This window comes from Diuraphis noxia, unplaced genomic scaffold (assembly GCF_037042655.1).
Source record: "Diuraphis noxia isolate RWA-SAM2 unplaced genomic scaffold, SU_Dnox_SAM2 contig0001, whole genome shotgun sequence".
NCBI lineage: Eukaryota > Metazoa > Arthropoda > Insecta > Hemiptera > Aphididae > Diuraphis > Diuraphis noxia.
In genome coordinates this window covers 60534649-60560338 of record NW_028301711.1, presented here as the reverse complement: position 1 = coordinate 60560338, position 25690 = coordinate 60534649, and the positions used below count along the sequence as shown (strand labels likewise).

Below are 25690 nucleotides of genomic sequence, written 5' to 3'. Positions count from 1 at the left end.
GTAAAACAAAAACAACTACTTGATAACATTGGTTAATGTGTTTGAGTGATAAGTAATAATAATGATTATTATCATTCAGCCACGTCTCGTTCAGTGGTGACCAAACGCTTATTCGGGTCTTCGGGAAGCTTAATTTTTTCTGAGTTTATGTATTGACTTGACCAATGTTCTTAAAGGGCCTTAGCCTTACCGTTACCATAGCGGAGTTGTAGCCTCGCGCGTGTCTGCATTAATGTTAAGTTTATTATTTTATAACGCCACTCGAATCTCGAATTCTCGGCTGTCAATTACGGATTGGGATCACTTAGTCCGTCATGTCCATGTGCGTGAGTGTGTTTGTGTGTGTTTTATGCGAGAATGAAAAATGTATAAAAATGTATAATTAGTAATATTTTTCGTTTTGCAGTAAGAAGGGGGGAGGGTCAGTGGTTGGTTGAGTGGAGTAATATTATATTATTATTATTAATAAAGTTATTTTCACAGGATACACATAACGCACTTATTTTGGAAAATATTTCTTCTCTTAGCGATTTTGTTTATTTCTTGCTGTTTGATAGGTTATCCATGGGGGTTCATACGAGTCGATGATTTAATAATATTAATGTTTTATGATCGTATTGTATCGTGTAGTTGAACCAAAAAAAAACCCCCAAACAATAGGGCAATTATCATCTTCCGCCCAACAATTAGCTCAACACACAAATCTGAAAAATTTGAATAGTTATTCATCAATTGGCAACGCTCTGTTAAAGTCTCTTTTATTTTTAATTTTCATTATTGTAACTTGTTGTACAAAAACAATATTGCAATTTCAAAAATTGCAAAAGGGCAATTATCATCTTCCGCCCAACAATTAGCTCAACACACAAATCTGAACAATTTGAATAGTTATTCATCAATTGGCAACGCTCTGTCAAAATCTCTTTTATTTTTAATTTTCATTATTGTAACTTGTTGTAAAAAAACAATATTGCAATTTCAAAAGAAAATTGTTGATATGTCTATTAACAGCAAAGAAACTTCATTCACATCATCAGATGTCAGTAATGAGGTGAGAATTAAACTTTTTTCATTCTATAGTTGTAGCAAAGTATACCATCAAACATTTTTTTTTTCTAGAAAATTACTGCTGAAAAAATGCCTTATAAGAGCTACAGACCTAGGTCTGTCTCTACATGTTCAACAGATTCATGTAGTTCTGGTAAGTATTTTCTATGACATAATCTTTTTTCCATATTTGATGTACCTATTACTTTTATGAAACTTTATTTTCTTACCATGCTTTTATAAACAACTGAATTTGTAACTTTTATTTTTACAATTCATCAAAATATTTACTATAATTAGTATTAATATAAAACATACTTGATCTATAAATTACCTCCATGTAGTAAATATGTGTTATAGTAGTAATAATAGGTAGCAATAAATACATAAATGACCTAGATAATTAAGCAGTAGGTTCTTACAGATAAATTACAAAAATAATGTTGGGTGTGGTAAATAATGTATACATATATGTATAGAACTTAACTACTTATTAAAAATTATCCATAACAAATTTGTTATCTTTATGAAAATTGCGTATAATACTAAATTTAAGAACTGTCATTATTTTACTAACAATAATAAAAGCAAAAAATTGAAACCATTTAACTTTGAAAAGATATCAGCACGTTTTATTTTTGACCCAAACAAAACATAGCAAATTTAAGTTCAATAAATTTTAGAATTAATCAAGAATCAATTGAAAACTAATTTTAAGTTAACTTGAATCGACTTATCATCAAACTTAAGTTAAAAACATTATATATTGTATTATTACAATATCTTTTTACAATTAATGAGTTTTTTGCAAAATATAAATGTTAAGTATTACAATTTAAATATGGTAAAAATGCCAATGTACACATATTTGTTTTTAACTTTAAGTCAATTCAGTTGAATATTAAAGCTAATTACACAAAATTGGTTTTGCTAAATCCAAATTTCTTATGGTGTCCTATATTTATGCTTTTGATACTGAGAAAAAATTTGTGTGCAGCACACCGTATGCTGACATTCTCTTAAAATAAAACAACATTATTCCTCCATCATGAATTTATTACATTTTCTGTTCTGTTTGAATAATGTCTATACTGTCAGTACTATTTATATCATTTGTACACAGTTATACAATAAATTGTTACAGTTACTACCTATTTTATTTTTAAATTAATGAATCATTGATATCTTAGTATTTATTTATTTTAATGAAGCAAAGTTATTTAAAATTATTTGTTATTGTTTTATTATCATTAAAATATACTTCTTTCGATTAGTCCTGTTTACCTAATTTATCTAAAACTTACTATTTTGTCATATAGTAGATATTTTAGATATGAGGGTACCTACTGTAGGGTACTTCACAGAATTTTCAGGCATTTGCTTAACTAAGATATAAAAATAAATAGTTAAACATTGCATTATGTAGGTATTTTAATTTACATCTATTTGTTAAATTTAAATATGGGAAGGATGGTAGGGGCCCTTTGATGTACAATATCATAATATATTTCAAATACTTTGGCACCACGCTTCTTAAAATATGCATAACCTAATTATTTTGTTAAATACATTATATATTTTTACAGCTAGTTTATCTGAAGATGATACTCCAGTTAGGTTGAAAAAACAACAAAATAGTTCTGGATTTAGTGATTTTTGCATTAAAGATATAAGGCTCAAAGACTTTGGAAAGCGTGAAATTGAATTTGCCGAACAAGGTAATGAACAACATACTTATATTATATTAGCTAAGGTAATTAAAAACATTTCTAATTTTCATTAATTTATATAATCAAATTTTCCATTTACAGAATCTTTGTTAATCATCACTTATGTTACATACCTGATACCAGTGGACATTATAGCTTAATATCTGTCCTAAATTATTAAATAACACATTTTTACATTATGCATCATTAATAAACCATTAATGTTTTATATTTATGCTGACAAAAGAACCATTTATCATTTTAATATCTTCTCTTTTATTTCATGGAAAAAATTGGCTTTAAGTCTTTGTCCAATTATTCTTCCTTCATGTATATTATTAATAGAGTTAGGATGTTTGTGCACTAAAAAACGTATGAATATATATGCACATATGCACTAAAAAACAACTATAGGTAATGTATGTAAATTTGAAAAATATGCATTAAAAAAAAAATGCAGAAAAAAACTGCATTAAATTTATAGAGACAAATTTAATTATTAATAGAATATAAATGAATTGGTTAAATATTGGTCTTTTTGTGTACTTAATTGAATATGTTTAGTGGTGTTCATATGCTGTTCAACAGTAAATTGACATTTGCTACTAACTTTAACTTTGCATAATTTGTAATAAAGAATTGAACCATCGGTAGATAAAATGTGCTATCCAAATTCTTGTACAAAACCTCTTAGTTTAAGTTTTTTACTTAAATCATAATTGAAGAGCAATTAAAACAAAAATAAACAAATTATTTTTGTGGGATCTATTAAATTAAATAGGTACACGTCAAAACACGAAACGCACAGTATAGGTACTCTACATCTGGCGTAGACTAGATGGCAACTAACAACAAATTATTTAACATATTGTTTTATAATGTTTTATGAGGACGCTACTCAACCATTTCCTGTCTCCATCTTACTAGTGCATAACATTGCAATTTTACGCTCAGCAGATCACGTTTAGCTCTGTTAGTTAAAAAATTAGAGTGAATCGACCTATTATAAAACTTTATGTTAAGAATATTATCTGTGTTTGTATGTGGTTTTTTTATGATACTTAAATTTTGTAGCAAGTTATACATATATAAAAAGTGTAAATTAAAAATGCTCATAATTCACTTAAAAATTAAGTTATCATAAAAAAACCCACATACAAACACAAATAATGTTCTTACCATCAAGTTTCATAATAGGTCAATTTACTCAATTTACTCTAATTTTTAAACTAACGGAATTAAAAGTGATCTGCTAATTGTAAATTTGTTACGTTACACACTTGTAAAACAAACACAACAAATATGTATGTAGCGTCCTCCTAAGATAAGTTTTGATTGTGAATATTGAAGAGGGTTATCGAAAATTATTATTATAAATTTACCTTTACTCCATCTATATTGAATTATCAACAGTAAATTAATGATGATTTGTTAAATACAGATACTTAATCAAACTTACATTATATTCCGTTAATACAATATAATATTATGGTATCTATCAGCTTATTGTATCGAAACCCATAAAATATGCACATAAAAACAAAAAATAATACAAATTATGCACTTACAAATAAAAAATGGCAAAATATGTAATTATATTCAAAATAAAATTTTGATATGTTAAATATAGATATCATAAAACACATTTCTATATAAATTAAAAGCTATTGGACAACCTAAAAAAAATGTCCAAAATCATAAACATTCTAGCCCTAGTTTTTAAGAAAATCATTGTAGCGGTTAAGATGTCCAATTAATTTGATTTTCCTTTCCATTATGTTAATAATTAGACTTCTTTTATCTTTTATTTCTTTTAGAACTCTTGTTTAATTTCTATTGTATGCAATTGGTCTTCCTCCATACTACATATCCATTCCTTGCAGATAGCTTTTATCATTCTGTGCCATTGTCCATGTCTTATATCCATAAGATAAAACACTCCATACTAAAGTTTTAATAAACTTATTACAAATCTCATGTTTGAGGTGTCTATTACTAAGTATTTCTATAGTTCTTATGGAAAGCTTGCATGGCTCTTTATGTCAGCTGTTTGGTATCTATTTGTAATTAAACTTCCCAGATAACAAAATTCATAACTTGTTGTACAGGACTGTCTCTTAGATTGATACTTACTTCATTTTTGTTATTGATCTTACTTATCAACATTGTTTTTGTCTTTTGTCTATTGATCTTCAGTTGGCACTTATCAAATATATCTTCCTAAGTGTTGAGCATCTTATTCATATCATTTTGAGACTTAGCTAGTTGTAAAATGTCATTTGCAAAACGTATGCAATGAATCCTCTGTCTGTTGATCCCTATTCCTCCTGTCTTGCTTTTCAGTTCCTTTATTTGATGCTTCAGTTATTATATTAATATTGTATCCTTTTCTAATTTTTACTTGTTTTAATTGTTCCATTAATATTAATATGTTATTATAATAGATGGTTTTGTTTTTTAATTAAAATACACTAATAGACCTCAGTGAGGCACTATTTTATCAAGCCTAAAGTAATTTTTATAAAATTATATGTTTACCAATTACTAAAAACTAGCCATCTTATTCTTTTACTTATTTATAGTTGATGTGTACATTGTATGCATTTCAGTAGATAAGTAAATTAACTATTAAAATTGACTGCTGAAATATAATGTATATCAGTATTATATTGAGTTTTTTTTAGAATTTATTGCATTAGTCATATACTGTTATTTAAAATGTTTATTTAGAAATGCCTGGTTTAATGTCTCTAAGGAAACAGGTGATGGAAGATAAGCCATTACGGGGAGCCAAAATTATTGGATGTACACCTATCACTGCACCAACTGCTGTTAGTCGATAAAATATTTTATTTTACAATTATCAATGATTAAACATTTTCTATACTATTTTATAGGTATTAATTGAAACATTGGGTTCTCTAGGCGCTGAATTGAGATGGAGTGCTTGCAATATTTATTCAACACAGGTATTTATAAAAATGTTGTTTTTATGTACGTTCTTCAATACCACACACATTTAATTGATAGTTAAAAATTAAAAATTCATTCACTATTATTATTTCCAGCGCATCCGAGTTGGGTCCAGATTTTTAAAGTTAGTACCAACTAGTATCCTACAAAAATCCGGGACCCAACTAGTGTAGAACCTAAAATAATTCGGGACCCAACTAGTGTAGCAATTTTAAATTTGGGACCCAACTCGGATGCAGCCATTATTTCAACATTAATTCATAATTATCTAAAATATAGATAATAAGATAAGATAAAATATGTATATTACTAAGATTGGAATAAATTTACATCATTTTGTTTTGAAATATTCAATTAAATTTATTTTATTGTTAATTAAACAACCTTTTAAATTTAAAATGCATAAAAATAGTTGTGATTTGCATTTAACAGGTAAAATTTATTTTAAATTCATTAAAAATGTCCTTGTTTTTGTGGTTTATGTTCACTTTTATTTTGCGTGGATTTGATTAAATATGATTACAGTACTCTTACATACTCTTTTATAAAGAAAAACTTTCCAGGATCAAAAAATAACCTACTTGTGTTAAAAAAATGTATGTTAATTGGTACAAATGTTTTCTTATTATCAGAGAAATTTAAATTCAATACATTGTTTCACGCTCTAATATATCTTTTCTTTTATTATTTATGTAATCTTCAAAAATAAATTTTACATTACTTTTGTATATATTACATATAATGAAATTTAAATATTTTGTTTCATTCAAATGTACATAAATTAATTTAAAACTCATGTCGGTTTGAAAAAGTCTATGACAGCTAAAAATTAATTCCATCTTTGTACATTATCAATAGGTATTTCAGGTGTTTAAGTGGCTTTGTTTTCAATGTTCCATGCTCTTATAAAACAGTTACTGATAGTTGTTGCTGTTTTAGCCTGTTTATTACATTTTTCTGTTGGTATGTGTCTAAAATTTGTTCGAGTTTTGTGTTATTCGAGTAATTTGTAAAAATCGAGGAAATAAAAAAACTTACTTTTTAGTATAGGACCTTTTTCAAGACTGCAAAATCGATTCTCATTATCCAATAATTTAACTGAGTTCTTATTAATGAAGGAGTACTGTAACACTGGTGTTTCTAAATGTTAATGCAATTTCAGATAAATATGTGTTTATTAATACTTATAATGTGTTGTATGTGTGGTATTGAACAGTTTAATTTTGGGAATACTATGCAGAGAATTATAATTGATGTATAGATCGCAAAAATTACCTTTTTTTAAAGTGTACAGCTATTACGGCAACTGGTTTTAATTATTAATTTTTATTCCTTACATAATTCTTATAAACGATTACAAATTATGGATGTTTTAAACAATTATTTATTTTTTAGAATGAAGTTGCTGCTGCTTTAGCGGAAGCAGGTAATAATGGGCATCACAAGTTATATTACTGATATGAGAAAAATAAGGCACATGAGATACTATGCTGGAGTGTGAACCCTATACAATCTTGTATCTGTTTGGTGAATGTATGGATTTTTTGACGAAGTGTTGTTGCATATTTAAAAAAAATCTATATGTTACCTAAGGATTTGATACTGGTGTGAATTAAACCATTTATAAGACTTTTCCAATCACCCGTGTAATTTGTTCTTCATTACTTCATTTTTAAAACTTTCTCCTAAATTTGTCCACATTAATGAACCTCCCATAATCCATTTTCTACAATATTCTAAATTTGTATCATATATTTACTTTATAACCTTTTGGTATCAGTCTTATCCTGGGTTAAATGTTAAGATAATTCAGCTTTAATGCTTTATATTCACTTGGACTGTCATCCGACATATGCAAAATGGAAGCTTAATTTGTTGATTGAAATATTAACTATAAATTATGTATTGAACAAATTTATGCATATGTACTATGTGTTAAAACTCTTTATTGAATGAGATGGAATTATACAAATTATTAAGAACACTAGCCAACAATATTTCTCCTTTGAAGTAATGATTAAGTGGGGATGAATGCATAATTACTATAGATACATTTCTATCACCTGATAAAATTTGATGAAAAATAATAATTTTGTGAAGATATACTTATATGATAAATTTAATCAAATTATTTAATGTTAAATATTTATTTTAACTTTTGCATGAGGGAGCCGTTAGGATTACTTTATCTTCTAATATAATTTTCTCTCAGCATTGCTCTCCATATTCCCGGTTCCCACATGAGGTTTCAGTAGGCACAGTATTCTTGTTGTTTGAGAGAAAGTCAATGATAATAATAATTAATATTTACTACATGCAATTATGTAAATGAATGGCAATTTCCAACTATATCATGATAAATTTATATTATTATTATAACCAACTTTAGTGAATACTACATGACTACAGCAGTACAGCTAATAGTCAATTGTACATTAAGTTAATATAACTTATCTGTCTATGTTTAAATTGATTGCCAAGGAGATTTTATTCTACAAACTGTCATACAATTGATTGATTATAAGGAACTAAAAGCTAAGTACTAAGTAGCACGCTGAACTCCCATTTGTATTTACAATCTGGGCCCTGACTACTTCTTGTAAATCTCCTTTCTTAAATTTAACTATTATTATAATATACAACTCTTTCTTAATGTTAATAATTATTTATAAATATATACTAGCTCCTAATAAATTTTTCACTTTGGACCAGACCAAAAATCACCAGCCCTGCGTAGATTATTGTACAAAACTTTTAAAAAAATACTCACTATTTTAAATACATCGGAACTAATTTTATATGTATTAACCAAACGCACAAATGCTAGGACATCTTAAACTTATTTTTATGTATAATGTGCTTTTAATGTCTAAATTAATAGACTCCTTGTAAAAAAAATCCATAACTACTTAATTAACTATTATTGTTTTTAATTGTATTGCTTAGCATGTAATTTTATTTGAATTATGTGGTAACTGGTAATTACTGTAGTCTTTATAGTTGTAGCATTTGAACAATTATAATTTTATAATTATTTAAATCAAGCTATCTAAATAAATCTATGTATTTTTAAAGAGTGAAAGAGTGTGTTACCTTGCCACCGATTGTGGGTATTAGTGGTTCCTTCTTATATATAACTGAATATAAAAATATATATTTTTTGTAAATTTCTGTACTTTGTACAAAGGTTTACGGTCATTATTTTGTAACATATTTATTTGTTAGGAATTAAAAAGAAATTGTTTTTATTATTACTTATATTTTGTTGATTTCATTCTTATGGATTTATTATTTAATTGTTACATACATATTACTTATGTTTAAAGACTTTTAAGTTTAATTTTCCTTATAATTTTAAATAATTAATTAACTTGGTTATTAATTTCTTATTATGAAATAAATCAGTATGTATATATTTTTCAAATATCATTAACTCTTTTATGTTATTGAAATGTTTTAATTTTTACAAATTTTTAGTATCACACTTATGATTATTTTTTTAAAATTTAATTTAACTTTTTGTGTACTTGATATCCTGCGTACAAAGAAAAAGCAGGAAAATATTTCATAATCCTTATATCATAAATGAATGATTATTTTTTTCCAATAGTTTATAACCTCCCCCAATATTTTCTTCTGATTTAATATATATTATACATAATATGTAAGCATCTGGTAAAGATTATATTCAGTCAATTTTTAATATTACCATGGCTTGTCAATTGTTTGATTGTCTCAGATTGACGTAAATAGTCATTCAAATGTTATTAATTTAAAATTTCCAACAGAAGCATGCAATTATGTTTCTTTACACAAATGAAATAATTATTTTTTGAAAGACTTGCATGCCACTTTAATTGCATGTTTCTAGTTAATGAGTAATCAATTGGGCATCTGGTAGAACATTACTATCCAGAAATGCTGTTAATTCCCTAAACATATTTATTCCTTTTTTAATATGATCCAATAAATTCAAGGTGATAAATATTTTTATAGTGTATTTTTTTTAATTAATAAGAGAATTGTGTTTGTACTAACGTTATATGATATACTTTTTACTTTGATCCTCGTCACTTTTACATTGTACAAATAGCACTGTAAAAACTGATACATCACATTTGAAATCAAATATTTGGTAAATATCAATGTATGTAAAATTGACTAATATATTACAGATATTATCATAAAACTATAAAACTGAAAACATTTGATATTGTTTTAACTTGACCATGCATTGTTGATATTATAATTATGAAAAAATGACAAACAAATAAAACAAAATCATTTTTTAAAAAAGACAATACTTTAATTATTTTGTATGAATAACTGAATACCAATAACAAAAACTCAAAACATTGGTTTTTTTTTTATTAATGCATTACTAACTTTTAGGATTTCCAATATTTGCATGGCGAGGTGAATCTGTTGATGATTTTTGGTGGTGTATTGAAAAATGTTTTGAAGGCAAGAATTGGAAACCTAACATGATTTTAGATGATGGAGGAGATGCAACTAATTTTTGTCAAGCGAAATATCCTAGTATCTTTAAAAATTTAATTGGTAAATATCTATACGCAGATCGTGGTTTATAATTATTTGATTAGAAAATTTTAGAAGTTGCGTGTTTTGGTTTTTAATCTATTTACACAAATTTTTAATTTAATTTATTTTAGTTATTAGATTGTTATTTATTATCAAATTATTATTTTATGCAAGATATTTAAAAAAATTGTCTCCGTATCACGACAGGCAACATACAAGCAAAATAACCCTTACTCTTATTTCCAGTAGATTTAAACTAAAATTATCTTAGAGTAGGTCTCTCAAAATCAAATAGAAAGAGTAGAACTTTATTGAATGTAAAAAAACATTATTTCGCTTATTTTAATTTTAAAGTAAAATAGTATTATAATTAATTGGTTATATTTATTCTTATATTTTGCATTAAAACTAAAATGCTAAAGAATATGCTCAAAAAGTCATCAAATTAGTGTTCCTAATTTAAATTGAAAAGAATTGATTTTCTGTAGAAATTTTAATTTAAAATGCATTGTAAATTTATAAAAAAATCACATATAGCTTGATAATAGTAATAAATGTAACTATTGTCTTAAATACATTAATTGATAAACTTGATATTATTTTATTTCGTAAAAGGGCACAAGATAACTGGGAATGCTCACTTGCTTCATTCGAGTAAATGTAAAAGCATCAATTTACTGTTTCATTTGGATAGAAAATATTAAGTAGAGCTTGACTTAAATGATGATGATACATTGTTTTTAAAAATAGATACGCTCAAAAAATAATGATAAATTACTAAAGTTTTTTTCTGGCTTTGAAATCAAGTTACAAAATAAAATTAATTTAATTAACAAATAATTTTACATTAAAATGTATTAACTTCTAAAATAATATAGTTTTAAAAAGTAATGACTTAGTTAATTAAGAAGTTAGTTATATTGTTATTATACATGGAAAAATCATTCTTTGGATAACATGAAACAATTATTCGTAATAATGATAGTCTTTTTTTGATTATTAAAATTAAGTTAAAACTATGTACCAGAACTCTTTCCTATATTTTAAAGTGTTCTATTAAATTGAAATGAATGCAATTTTAAATTCATAATTTTTAAAAACTTACTGTAATAAAAATAGTTGTTTTTATTTATTATTATAAAGAAATACATTCACGCATATTAAATTATATTAAATTTTTGTTAGGAATAGTTGAAGAGAGCACAACTGGTATTCATCGTTTATATAAATTATTGAAAGCTGAAAAACTTTTAATGCCAGCTATTAATATCAATAATTGTGTGACAAAAACTAAATTTGATAACCGTTATAGTTGTAGGGAATCTGTGATTGTAAGGTATGAACGTCATTGATTTTTGTTATAAATTAGTTAATGTATCTTAAAATATTTTTATAAACATATTTTTTATATTGCAATAGCTTAAAAAAATGTACCGATTTAATGTTTGGTGCAAAACAAATTGTATTATGTGGTTATGGAGAAGTGGGAAAAGGATGTTGTCAGTCTTTAAAGGGGCTTGGTTGTATAGTTTATGTCACAGAAATCGATCCAATATGTGCCTTGCAAGCATGGTATGTATTTTTTATTTTAGTATATAGATTATTTTTTAATAAATGCATACTAATAATTGAGAAAAATATGTACAAAATTAGTATATTGTATTAATATGTACCAAATTAAAACAAAATTAAAAAACTCATATACATTAAAATTCATTCAATGTAATTTTAATTTATAAAGACTTAATATGATGCAATTTTTATTAAAGTCATTCATTATGTATATATATATATAGATACATTTTTTTTGTAATTTTATTTACATTTTATTTTTGTCAATTAAAATCTCATAAGTATTATAGGATTTAAATATATAAAAAAACAAATTAATGTTAAAAATTAAAAATTAAAAGATTTTATGAACAACTTATATATTTTACTTAAAGTTGAAATATTACATTAAAATATTAGTGAATTATGTTTTTTTTTGTGATGGATTGTAGATCACAAATGTCTATTAAATATCAATAAATAAACTTAATAAATGTAAACATTATTAAACAACTTCTTTCAAATGTTTTGCATTAAGAATTTTTTTTAATCATTATTATAGTTTTATTTTATAAATAATAACAACATATTCTGTAAAATACAGATTCTATTATTATTAAGTTTGATACAAATAAGATTTGTATTTTATGATCTTTCAATAATAGATATATATAATTGTATATGAGGCTTAATAATTTACTATATAAATATATTTATCATTTATTACTTTAATGAGTTTTTAAAAATGATTTTTATACTGTTTCAGTATGGATGGATTTAAAGTTGTTAAGCTTAACGAAGTAATTCGTCAAGTGGATATTGTAATCACAGCTACTGGTAATAAAAATGTAGTTATTCGAGAACACATGGATAAAATGAAGTCTGGTTGTATAGTGTGTTGCATGAGTTATTGCCATAATGAAATTGACGTGGTAAGTAATAATACTTTGATTACACAAAATAGTTTGTACAACAATATTTTTTGAATTTAAATTCTCCTTATTCATAGCAATACATTTTTCATTATAAATATATATTTTTTTATTACCATTACCTAAAATATATAACTAATACATATTTCATCTTAAGCCATGTGTGAAAATTAAAATTGATAACAGATTACATACACTAATTTTCATTTAACTCCAATAAAAATCTAAATCAGATTTACCACTCACGCAACGGATCAAATACACATGACATTGTCAAAATATAACTCCAGCCCCTTTAATAATTATTCATTTAAAAACAAAAATTTGGGCACATATTTTCCTGAAGAATAGTTATTAAATTGTATACTAGTATTTGAAGTCAAAAGTCTATGGACTTCTTGGTATTTGAGTAGAAATATTGTTTATGTACTTAACTGGATGTATGGAACGCACATTGAGTCTGAAAACACGTTCCGCCTAGGTAGGCTGCATTGTCGAGTCTTGTCCTAGAATAAACAATAAAACTTATTGCGCCATAATTGTATTAACTATATGCGCGTTGAGTAATTATAAGTCTGTCAATTTGAGATAGGTAAAACGGGTATTCGAAAAGAAAAGAAAAGAAAAGAGAAAAAATGTAATCATTTATTCCAATACTTTTTACAATTTATAGAACGCAAAAGATAAAAAATCTGTTGACCAATAAAAATCATAGATTTTTCAACCATATTGACTGGAAACAAAACGGCATGGAGAAAATAACGTTGATGATAACAGAGGAATCTTTTGCCGGTCGTTCAATCCATAGACCTATTATTATAGGAAAAATGTTTCGTATGATCCATTTCCTTATCACATCCTTATCACAATATTATATTATATTTTGAAATATTAGTATTTTCATATTTCATGGTTTACTTGGTTTAGTACACTGCACAACACCCAAGAAAACATTTTATTCACAGACATTTTGTTAATAATAAATTATTGATGAATAATATTATTGACATTTATTAATTGCTTGAACAAAAAAAAAAAATTTGAAAACACTAAACAAATAATAACACCTAACCTCACATGAAAACATATTAAAAATAATATTCTAATTTATAAAAAAAATTGTATGTCAAAATAAAACTTAAAATTGGGAAACCGGAAAATCTACTAGTCGGCGCTGGCTAAACAAGAAAAGTTTACTAACAAGGAGTACACTACTAAAATAGGCAATATTCCAATAACCCCGAAATCTCCAATTTATTATTGAGCGCCCTACTTTTATTTTTATGACCCAATTAATGCGATAAGATACAATGCAATGAATAGGTTTAGCTTTGACTATCCTCTTATTGCTTTTATTATTAGGGCCCGTATTACAATAGTTGAACTCAGGTTAAACCTCCGAATTCGGCCGGTAAAATCAGTGGTTCAAGCGTAACCGAGGTTTAAACTATGATTGTAAAACAGGCCATTAATGTCTTACGAAATACATTCATGGGTAATCGTATAAATCATATTTCACCGCCAAAATCATGACATTTGGCAGCAATTAATAAATCTACAATCACAATTTATATACAATATATAATACCAAGGTTAATATAAATATATAAATTTATATTAACCTTGATATAATACAACTGTTCTATGATAATACCGTGATAAGTGATGGTGTTTTAAATAATAATCAATCACGAACGTGGTCATTACCATGGTATAAGTGTAATAAGGAAATGGATCATACGAAAAATTTTTCCTGCGAAGAACGGTTCGTTTATACTAATGGACTGCGCGTTAGCTAAAATTTACTCAGGCAACATCTGATAAGCAAACAAGGATATTTTGGAAGAAATAATGAATGATTGTTTATTGTTCCAAAGTTTTTTTTTCTTATCATGATAACTGATAATAGATTTTTGGTGATAGCTATCAGCTGATAACAAAAATGAAAAGTTCAAAAGTTGAATAAATTTTATAATTTTATATTATATATAATATAATTTTTTTTGAGAATTGAATTGAATTGAATTATTGAACCACTAAAATGGTGAAAACTTGCTCGATTCCTCTGTGTAATAGCATAGCTTCTAAAGAACTAGAAATAAAGTTACACAAGTAAATTATATACGATAAATATTAGGGTTGGGCAAGTTACTAGTTAATTAATTTTTTAGGACAATTTATCCAATGTTCCAAGACAAATTATTTTAAAGCAGTTAAATGGCATTTCTGAAAAAAAAATATCTCCAGAACTAAGAGCTTTTGCTTTAACTTTAAATTTTTATTCTTCTTCTGCTTACAATTATGTCCGAAAAGTTTTTAATAAAACTAAAATGCATTTAGGATCAATAAAATTTTAGTAATATAGCTAAAAAAATTATTCTTAAACTTTTCACAAATTAATATAAACAAGTACTTTTTAAAATTATCAAATCATATTTACAATCAAAATCCGATAAATAATCATCGCATTCAAATAATAAAATTAATCTTTAAAACTTACTTTACCATTCGTGTACATCATTTGAATAAAACAATTAGCCAACCCAAAGAAAGGATAAGATCGCATTTGACAAAACTTGTCCATTTTCGGCATCAGTAAAGTGTAAATTTTAAATTCTAATTCCCGATTGGCTTTCTAATTATTATTTTGTTTTGTACATCTTATTGAATTTTAATTAATAATTATTTTATTTTGTAAAACATAATATTGAATTTTAATGATAATGAATAATTATTTTATTTTGTAAAACGTCATATTGAATTTTAATTTTATACATCTAAATATATTCTCAAATATAAAAATCATGGAATAAACAGCAATATTAAATTTATTTTTCCACGATACCCCTTTTTACTTATCAGATATTGTCCTAGTTGTTCTCTAGGTTGGTGGCGAGGAAGGCGCAGTCCATTAGTAGGTAGTATGGTTCAATCCATGTGACTATTAAAGATATTATCATATTTGCCCAAAAAGTTATGTCATTAATAATGACTCATTATCAATATCACATAGCAGTTGAAATTGCTCGCAGAAACAGCTGTTTACCTGATTGCACTCATCGACATATTTTGTGAATTGTGTGATTACGGTATAATATAGTGCATAAATATTCCACCGTGTGATCGTCGAGTGTTACAGAATTATTTTATTAATTCATCATGAATAGTATTATTTACTATAGAAATATAATATAATAGACAAAAAATAACACCAGGGATGCACTCGGGATTTTTTTTGATGGGAGGGGGGGGAAATTCAAATCGTTTTAAAATATGTATAGAAATTAATTTATAAAATTATGAATACCTTTTAAATTATAAAGTTGTGTCGCCTTGGTCCTTTTTTTCTTAGTAATGACAGCATTTCTGAAGTTCTAACATCGATTTCTCTGTGAATATGTAGCATAGGTAATCCATCCGGACATCCGGTCGACCCCTGACTCATTGTATTTCTTGAGTATATTTTTATTCTTCTCAAAGTGGAAATTGATCTTTCGGTTGTACTAGTCGATACAGGCAATGTTTAGAATATTTGTAAAAGTATAAATATAGTTTCAAATAGAGTAGCATTATATAAGTTAAATTTCATCGATTGCATTTTGTGGTAATGAATGATTAGGGCATTGGAATTTTTGGTACCATAAATCACATTCGACTCCTGCAGCATTAACACCATTTTGTAGTATATCATTTTTATAATATTCTAAAAGTTTGGAATATTATGATTTTTCTGTTCAATTAGGAGAATTTTCAATTTGTAGAAGGCACTTAAAACTTTTAATAACACGTGTTTGCTTTAAAAATCGCTCGGATATATTGTTTATAAAAGAATCTAGCCATGGAACATAGGCGCAACTAGAGCTTATATTTTGGGGGGGCTAAAAGTACCAAGACAACACAGACCCGCGGGGGCTACGCCCCCACACCCCCGTATTCACCATAATTTACGTTAATAATACATATAGGTGTACAAATTCGACTCTAGTTTTATTTTTATTTTAATACAAATTTTCTGTCTTTAATACAATACATATCTAAAACGTCTTCATTATTCAATGAGTTAACAATATCTCTCTCAATATTCAGAACTGCCAAATTAGAGAAACGGTCTTGAAGCATACTGGTTCGTAACCAATTTTTGATACGCCTCATGGAAGAAAACGATCGTTCGCAAGTGGCTGAGCTTATTGGAATACTTATTGCTACTTGCAGTAACTTATAAAGATTGGGATAAACATGTTTTTCGATCACTTTGCTAATGTCATTAATATCAAAATCCGGTTTTATGGTAATCATGCAATTTCTTGCTACATTCATTTCTGATTTTAAAGCATGAATATCTATCATTAAAACATCCTAAAACAATTAAAATCACAATAAAATTATTTAGAAAAAAATATTATCAAAAAATGTAATATTAACCTTGTAATGATTTATAAAATATGAACTTTCAACAAAATCCATTTTAATAAAACTTTCAACAGAGCTTGCCATAAGTAAACTCTCTTTGGAGAATCTATACTTGAGATGTCTTACAATAGAATCAATAATAGGCATGTAGGCTACTCTTTGCCAGTATATTTCAACCGTAGTGTTTGAATCTACTACTTCATTTTCTGCTCCAGTAGTTACAAACACCACATAATCATGAAGATTTTGAGTTTCTCTTCTTTGACGTTTGGATCCTTTTATTACAAATTTAAACAGAAATATAAATTGAATTACTTTTAAAATAAACATTATTTAATATACAAATATAATTACCCATAGTTGGAATTTGTAAGTTAATATTATTTTCATCAGCAAAATTAACTATTTTTTTCCAAACATTATGGAATTCCTCATCTGTTCTTGATGTTTCAAATGTTTTTATAACGGACTCAATAATATTTTTAGATTTACCAAGTGTTGCTGTTTTACTTTGTAAACTATTACTTAATATGTTCATTATACTCAATACATCTTTAAGAATAATAAGAAAAATAATGAATTCACATTTCTGTATAGAACTTAATATGCCTAAAAAATTTAAATTATTTTATAATTATTAAATTGAACAGTTATTATGTTATTAATTTATTACCAATAGCTTGAGCAATATCTTTATCAGATTGTTCATCAATTTCATTTTCAAGGTATTTAACAATTGCATTAAAATTATTTAACATAGCCTCGCAATTTTTGTACCTGCAAACCCATCTAGTATCGCATACTCTTAACATATTGCCTTTTTTTAAACCTAATTTAGATTGAATATCACATAACTTTGAATTATTTAAAGGTCTTGAAAAATGGACATATACAGCTTCAAGTACGTTAAATATTGTACGAGCTCCCTAAGAAACAATGACAATCTATCATCTATGTAGTTTAAAATTAATAATATTTATAAATTTAAGTATCATAGGCTTACCTTAATATTTTTACACGTATCAACAACAATTAAGTTTAGTCGGTGTGCCATGCAGTGGGTGTAAATAGCACATGGATAAAAGTCTTTAATTTTTGATTGGACTCCATTAAGATGCCCTGACATGACACTTGCACCATCATATGACTGTGCAATAATCTTAACAGCATTCATATCAACTTTATGCTTTTCAAAAAAATAAAATATGGCTGAAACTATGTGACTAGCGTCTTGCCCAGTTGATACATTTACAAATCCCAAAAAGCGTTCAAAAACTTGAAATTTAACTGAATATCTCACACAAATTGAAAGCTGCTCTTCTTTAAAACATCTATGTTTAAAAAAAATATGAACATTGATAAATTATATAAAGTTTTCAAGAAGTACCTGTTACATAGAGTTGTTAGTAGGTAATTATTAGCATACCTTGCTTCATCACACATTATTGCAAAAAAACCCGTTTCCGTTATCTGTTTAAATATTTCTTTGTTTACTAAGTTTGCACAGATGTCAATTATATCTTCTTGAATTTGCCAACTAGTTAAGTTTATTTTTCTCTCATGTATTTCGTTGAAACTTGGAAGGTGTTTGGCAAATAGTTCACACATTTCTTTAAAATTTCCTAAAGAAGTAGGTTACATAAATAAATTGAGATATTATAAAATTTTTATTTTAACTAAGTAATATTTTCAAGTAATTTAATTTAAAAGTGAGAAGTATTCAAATGTATAACCTTTATTTGTTGATTTAAATGATTCTTCGTGACCTCTAAATGCAATTCCTTGTTTGCTCAGGTATAAAACTATATCTATTAACTGAGATACATATTTTCTATTTTTTTCTATTAAAACTTTATTGGCTGTACACATTTTTGATAAAACAGACCCTGACTTTTTACTGAATACATATTCAGACAATCTTACAGTACTTTGTACATGTATTTTAGTACCAGCATGAGACGCTAATTTTGAAGATATCTGTAAATTGTTTTAATTAAAAAAATAAAATGATTGTAATAGATGTCACATATGACATATCTAATTACTGAGTAATAGGTATAAGATTATGAATTAGAAGAACTTGCTTTTTTCCAATTATTAAACCCAGTTTTGATAAATGTATCTTCAGTATAACCAAAATTGTTTGCAAACATGCGGCAAGCATAACAAAATACAGCATTTTTCTTGATACTATACTCTAACCACTCAAAATTAGCATAATAAGAAGATGAAAATGCGCGATTTTGTGAACCAAATTTTGATTTGGGATATTCCTAAGCAAAGCAAAAGCCATAATAAACGATATTAAAATTCAATATACTTATGAAAAATTCAAATATGATAATTAGTCATTACTCATTGCAGCACTGTTATAATTTTTAAATTAATAAATAATAGTTATAAGCAATTGTTCCTAATGTTTGTACTAACTACTAAGTACCAAATGTAATTTAATATTTACCTTTTGTATTGGTATATTTGGTCCAGATACTAAATCACCTAGATCATCATTAAATGTGTCTCCGGAATAAGCTACATTGTTGTGAATATCAGCACTAGAATTATCTGCAGTCTCCGAAATTAAAATAATGTCGTTAAAAGCACTTGATGTTGTAGGATTATCAATATTTTGATCATTTTCTGGTGTACTTGTCGCCGTTGTCGGAGTGTTAGATTTAGACTTATTGAATTTGAAAATGTTAAAAATGTCACGTTTTTCCATATTAAATAAATAGAATAAAAAGTAAAAAAAAATATTTATTTATAATAAGCGTTAAAATAATAAGAATTCACACTTTTAAAAGATTCACGTCCCACGATGTTGTTAATGAATAAAATATAATACGATTGATTTCTGATAAAATAAAATATATAATACGGGCAACAGGCTACGGGCGTCGGTCACCGTGTTCACGTGTTGTAAAACTGTACATTGTACAAGTGTACAACAATATAATGGTTCATGAGATACTCAAATGTTAGCAGCTGATAGAGCTGTTGACGAAAATACAAAGTCATGTGGAAAAACCCTGTTATACACTTTTTATAGTTACACTGAATAACAAATAATTTTCAAACTTAATAATTATTTTGTTTAAATATTGAGATTATAGATATAGATGATAAAATTTAATACATTTTATCACAAAAATTACAAAATCCTGAGATTCAAAATTTTTTTTATCAGAGGAGCTATGAAAATATTTAGGGGGGCTTAGCCCCCCCAAGCCCCCACCTAGTTGCGCCTATGCCATGGAATGAAAATGGCACGTCTATAATATTGATGTAGCTATAGCGGTGTTAATATTATTGTCATAGAATTGTCTCTAGTGATGCAGTGACTGTTTGTTTTTGGATTTCTGCAGGTGTGTTATGTGACCCAACTTTAAAATAATTTTATTATGATCCAGAATGATTTCGTTTCATTATATTTAAATCCACTTATTTGAATCAATAAAAAACAATAAACAATTAACAAAAAATAAATAAATAAGCTCATGAAAAACCACGATGCCGACTTGAACAGTTTCGCCCCGATCGCCTCCCCCCCCCCCTGGATCCACCACTGATGAAGAGAACATTGACAGACTCAAAATTATGTCTTTTATAGATGGGATAGTTTGGCACTTTTCGTATTAGAATCTATACACACAGTGCCGCAACTAGGATTCTTGGGGCCCCGGACACAGTCAATGTATGGGGCCCTGAGGCTTATGTATATATTTTTTTATAGGTTACCAATACAAAATAAATAATGATGGTATTTTTGTTTTAAAAACCTAAAAATAAAATGCGAAGGCCCACCACCACCCAGTGACTGGTGTCTTGTTATTAAAATATAACAACACTTTTAGTGTTTGTTTTTTTTATTATAAATATAAATTGTATTATAATATTGATTCTGTCATTAAATTACCAATACTTTCACTAACAGTTTTATCAGAATATTCAGAATCATCATAAATAGAATTAGCTAAAATAATAAAATGTATGAAATAATTGTTAAAACGTTCATCGGCGGTGACCGTGAGGGGGGGGGCTTACGGGGGCTTAGCTCCCTCAAAATAAATAATTTGAAGTTAAAGCCCCCCTAAAAATATTAAACAAACAATACCATACTTTTGTACAATTTGCAAAATTGTTATCAATATTTTATATTCTAATATCCACAATTATATAAGTGTATTTAGTACATACATATTATTTACCAATTTATTCTGTCACTAAATTACCAATACTTTCACTAACAGTTTTATATATAAATATAGATGTTATTATGGATCAATAGGGGCCCCCCGCTCTTCGACAACACATTAAATAGCATTATAAATCATAAAAATAAATATTTTCAATAATATTTTTACTTAATATATTTTATTTTATTTAAACATTAAACTATAATACATTTTTTTTAAATAGACGCACTGCACGTCGGGGCCCCTTGAGCCAACGATTAGCGGCCCTCTGCAGGGGCATTGCCCCGGCTGCCCCTGTGGTTGTTGCGGCACTGTATACACAATACGCATTCCATATATTCAGTTGGGTTTTATTTTTTTCTAACTAAGATAGATCCAATGAGATAATTCCCCTCCTTAGTCTAAGTTACTTTAACTAAGTCTTATGACGTTTGAGGCACCTAATGTTTTGCAACAAGTTGTTTGGGGTATAGGTCAACTTTTTATATTATCTTTATTGGCAAACTTATTGATTTTATCTTGGATGGATGATATACGTATTCATCTCCATGGATGATTACATTCCTGTCAAACCGTTATGCTGCAACAATGGTACGATAGGCAATATTTTGACAGCTTTGAATGACTTCAATGTAGGATATTTTGGTTTAACCCCACAGTTGTATGGCATAAGTTTAAATTGATTTGATAGCAGCATATAGGAGCCATTTGTTAATCAGGTCTAACGTAGCTAGCAAAGCTTGCGCATTTTTTTTTATTTGTATTTTTTTCTGGTAGACATGGTCTTTCCAATTAAGGTGAGAATCAAGGTGTTTACCTAAGTATTTAGCTGAATCTTTTTGTAGGATTGTTGTGTGATCCAGCGACACTGGGAAATTTTCAGTTTTTCGTAACATTTAATTTACGTGTAATGACTTATCATTATTCATTATTCATTGAATTCATTGCCAATCTAGGCATATTTTCATCCGCTATTTTATTTCTGCGTAAAAATCGTTGCCGTTTTGCTGTTATTGCCGAGCAAGCCGAGTTCTTTTTCTAGGCATAATCACCCCACTGATTTCACCTACGTTAAGACCCCATACGCAGAATAAATAATATGCCAATAAATTAATCATCAAACGCGGTAAAATTATCATTAACACATGTATCAGTGATCTATGGGCCTGTTAGTTATTGTGTTACTTTGTCAATGCATTGATGCTCTTAGAATAACAATATAACAACCACTTATGACTTATATACTAATAATATGTATGTATTACAAGTTCCATGATTAAGTTCACATCACCATAGCAGTTTTCCTTAATATATTCTGTACAAGTTCAAAGAGCTTACCTATAATTTATCATTAAGTTAATTTTTATTTTTATTTCTTAAAATTGGCTTTTGAAACAGACAAAAAATGTACCTCTGAATCTACAAAAGAATATAAAAATACTACCTATATACTCATAAACAATAAAATAAAATATTTACTATTTTTAATATATTATATTATCTTATATTTATTACTAGCAATGATATTTGGTTTTTGAATATTTTAATATCCTCAGAAAATGTTGTTGTTTATCAGAAATATACAGTTATGAAAATAATTAATTATATACAATGTAATGAAAAACTGCAGTGATTGTATATATAATTTACCTATAACATGTATCCATGAAAACTGTGTACTCAGTTATATACATTACTTGGCATCCTATACACTTTTTAGAGTTATGTCTACAAGAGATTGATAATCCAATGTCTTTTTGAAAAACATTTATAAGGCGTTGAGTAATATGGAAATTTAATTACCTATGTAGTGTAACCTGTTTTTCCGGATACCTAATACTTATATCATTAAACGTTTACAATAAATAATATCATATCACCTACCTACTTATTATTTTAGTTTCCTAATTCTGAGTTTAAATGATAATTCATAATTGTATTAATCTATTTTCTTTTCCATCAAAGGCTGCATTACGTACACCAGAGTTAAAATGGGAAAAGGTACGTTCACAAGTAGATCACATCCGCTGGCCTGATGGAAAAACCATGATTTTACTTGCTGGTGGTCATCATGTAAACTATACCTGTTCAAGCATTCCATCATTTGTCACTTCCATTACTGGTACAACCCAGGTAAATTTTGGATTAAATTGTTTTCATTACTTGTACGGTGTTTTATACTTGATGGTTTTTTTTTTTTAAAGATACTTGCGCTAATGGAACTGTTTAATGCTCCAATTGGTCGTTACAAGAGTGATGTATATTTATTGCCGAAAAAAATGGGTGTGTTATCATTTAAGTATAATTTCTTTTATAAAGTATAAAATTCTCATTTTGTTTTAGATGAGTATGTGGCAAGTCTTCACCTGGCTACATTTGACGCTCATCTTACAGAGCTTACTGAAGAACAAGCCAAGTATATGGGATTACCAAAAAATGGTCCGTTTAAACCAAACCACTATAGATATTGATCCATACTTCGACAATGCTGGTTAAGATTAAATACAATTTACTATTTTCCTTTATGGAGAATATATATTATTATAATTATTTACATTCAAATTAACGAGGTGTCCTGAAGTTATTTTGGAAGTGCTGTAAGCTCTAGAATTCCATTATCTGACCAGCTGGGGAAAAAACTATTTATGCACAGATTGTGTTTATATTTTATACATACAATATTAATAGATCAATAATATTATTTATTTTTTTAATTACATTATAACAAACAGAGAAAATAGATAGTATAAAAAACTTAACAGAATTTTTCATAAAATTCATATAGATGTAGATGTTAGGTGTGTGTGTACACATTTCAAAGTGTCAATAAAAAAAATTAATTCATTTTTGATCTAATTTAATGAATAATAATTCACGTGTTTGTTCTTTATTAGAAACATGCCAAGTTAAACTAGGTAACTATTATTTGCACCCTGTAATAGATTATAGATTTAATACATTTGGTGTCATATGAAGTTCAATTTTTACTCTGAGGCATGTTTTAGTCCATTTATTCATTTAAGCCTTGTGTTTAAAGAACCAAATTTCAACTATTATCTACTTATTAATTATTTATGATTACTTACTATATAAAATATACAAACTTATGACATATATAAGCATTTGTACCAAATATTTTTTATAATTTTTAAAATTAGATATCTTGTTGTCTTAGATGAAAATCTGATTAGTTTAAGAATGAATAAATAAATTAAAAAAACGCTAGAACATTTTAAATTTGATATCATAATGTAACTTGAATCAATGTAAATGTGTCTCTTAATATTAATAATTTTAATATACAATTTAATGCAAGTTCAGTATTTTATATTATGGCTTGAGCCATTATAAATTAAATATTTCTGTTTAATGTAGATGTTAAACTTAAAGAATCCACAAAAAAAAGTATTAATTAATAATATTAAAAGAATAATAAATTGAAACAAAAAGTCTGAAAAAATGTTAAAAAAACAAAAGTATGATATAATATATTCACTCATAATATCAATCTACTATTTTTTTAAGAATTAAATTGTGTTTTTGATAGTATTATTTTAAGGTGTGTGAATAATCTGTATTTACATAATATTCTGATATTGTTGAAAAGAAGGTTATATGACTCTTTCAATTTACAGATTATAAATTTTAAAAAAAAGTTCTTTTTTATACTAAAATTTATAAATTAATCATCTCTGGTGTGATATATTTTGATTAATAAGTTTTAAACCTTACAATATTGATTTACATTACCAATTTTAATTATATATATTTATATTATTATAAGGTTATTTTAATTGTTTAAAAAGCTATGATTTTATTAAGTAAAAATAAACAGTTAAGGTACTATTTTGTTTAGAGTATCTACATTCAATGTAAGTTAAGAAACATGATTGGTGGCAGGTGGAAACCTCCTTTCATGTAATCCCACTGAGTCAACCATTTATAAGCCGCTGCATTTTTGTGAATACACTCCCCTACACACAAGTTGGCTGCCAGGGATGTTTTTTAATTTAAATTGAGTATAGACTCATTTTAGTGAGATTTATGTTTGTTTTGGTATCAAATATATTTTTAAGTCATATTTGTGAAGAAATTATTTAAAGTTAAGTACATATTTTATCAAAATATATGTGGTTGAATAGGTTTTGTTTTTACACTAATAATAGATTGAAATTTTACTTAACATGTTTTAAAATGGTTTCATTGTAAGATTTCATTTACTTTTTTTGAAAAAATAATATTTTAAATTGAACATGACTTTTTATTTTAAACTCCTTTCCTGTGTATATTAATTTTTTAAGATTTACAATCTGCATTTGTAAGTAAAATT

The 25690-nt window shown here is 26.6% G+C and overlaps 2 protein-coding genes across 3 annotated transcripts; one reads left to right on the top strand and one right to left on the bottom strand.

The window, feature by feature from the left end:
* The first annotated feature begins 115 nt into the window (after positions 1 to 115).
* Positions 116 to 25612, top strand: AhcyL1 (Adenosylhomocysteinase like 1). Of its 2 annotated transcripts, none has more exons than XM_089216352.1 (13): positions 116 to 1051; positions 1120 to 1201; positions 2634 to 2765; positions 5487 to 5587; positions 5654 to 5725; positions 7125 to 7155; positions 10122 to 10289; positions 11463 to 11607; positions 11691 to 11843; positions 12589 to 12754; positions 23326 to 23493; positions 23565 to 23643; positions 23704 to 25612. In XM_089216352.1, exons 1-13 carry the CDS (start codon positions 998 to 1000, stop codon positions 23829 to 23831), a joined length of 1479 nt encoding a protein of 492 aa, XP_089072478.1. In that variant the 5' UTR covers positions 116 to 997; the 3' UTR covers positions 23832 to 25612. The 2 variants fall into 2 exon arrangements, with proteins under 2 accessions (XP_089072478.1, XP_089072477.1); XM_089216351.1 differs by having other exon boundaries at positions 119 to 1051; positions 11457 to 11607.
* On the bottom strand, positions 16613 to 19478 carry LOC149061096 (zinc finger MYM-type protein 1-like). The gene is made up of 8 exons (XM_089216350.1): positions 19210 to 19478; positions 18898 to 19141; positions 18591 to 18786; positions 18168 to 18495; positions 17838 to 18090; positions 17519 to 17773; positions 17177 to 17439; positions 16613 to 17110 (listed from the first exon to the last, which is right to left on the bottom strand). Exons 2-8 carry the CDS (start codon positions 19031 to 19033, stop codon positions 16748 to 16750), a joined length of 1794 nt encoding a protein of 597 aa, XP_089072476.1. The 5' UTR covers positions 19034 to 19141; positions 19210 to 19478; the 3' UTR covers positions 16613 to 16747.
* Positions 25613 to 25690: the final 78 nt, after the last annotated feature.

Coding starts and splice junctions, on each gene's coding strand:
- AhcyL1 (XM_089216351.1), top strand. CDS start 998: ATGTCTATTAACAGCAAAGAAACTTCATTCACATCATCAGATGTCAGT. Junction 5,588..5,653: donor CTATCACTGCACCAACTGCT/GTTAGTCGATAA, acceptor ACTATTTTATAG/GTATTAATTGAAACATTGGG. Junction 12,755..23,325: donor GCCATAATGAAATTGACGTG/GTAAGTAATAAT, acceptor TTTCCATCAAAG/GCTGCATTACGTACACCAGA.
- LOC149061096 (XM_089216350.1), bottom strand. CDS start 19,033: ATGTGTACAGCCAATAAAGTTTTAATAGAAAAAAATAGAAAATATGTA. Junction 18,787..18,897: donor ATTTAAATCAACAAATAAAG/GTTATACATTTG, acceptor CTACTTCTTTAG/GAAATTTTAAAGAAATGTGT. Junction 18,091..18,167: donor ATACGTGTAAAAATATTAAG/GTAAGCCTATGA, acceptor ATTGTTTCTTAG/GGAGCTCGTACAATATTTAA.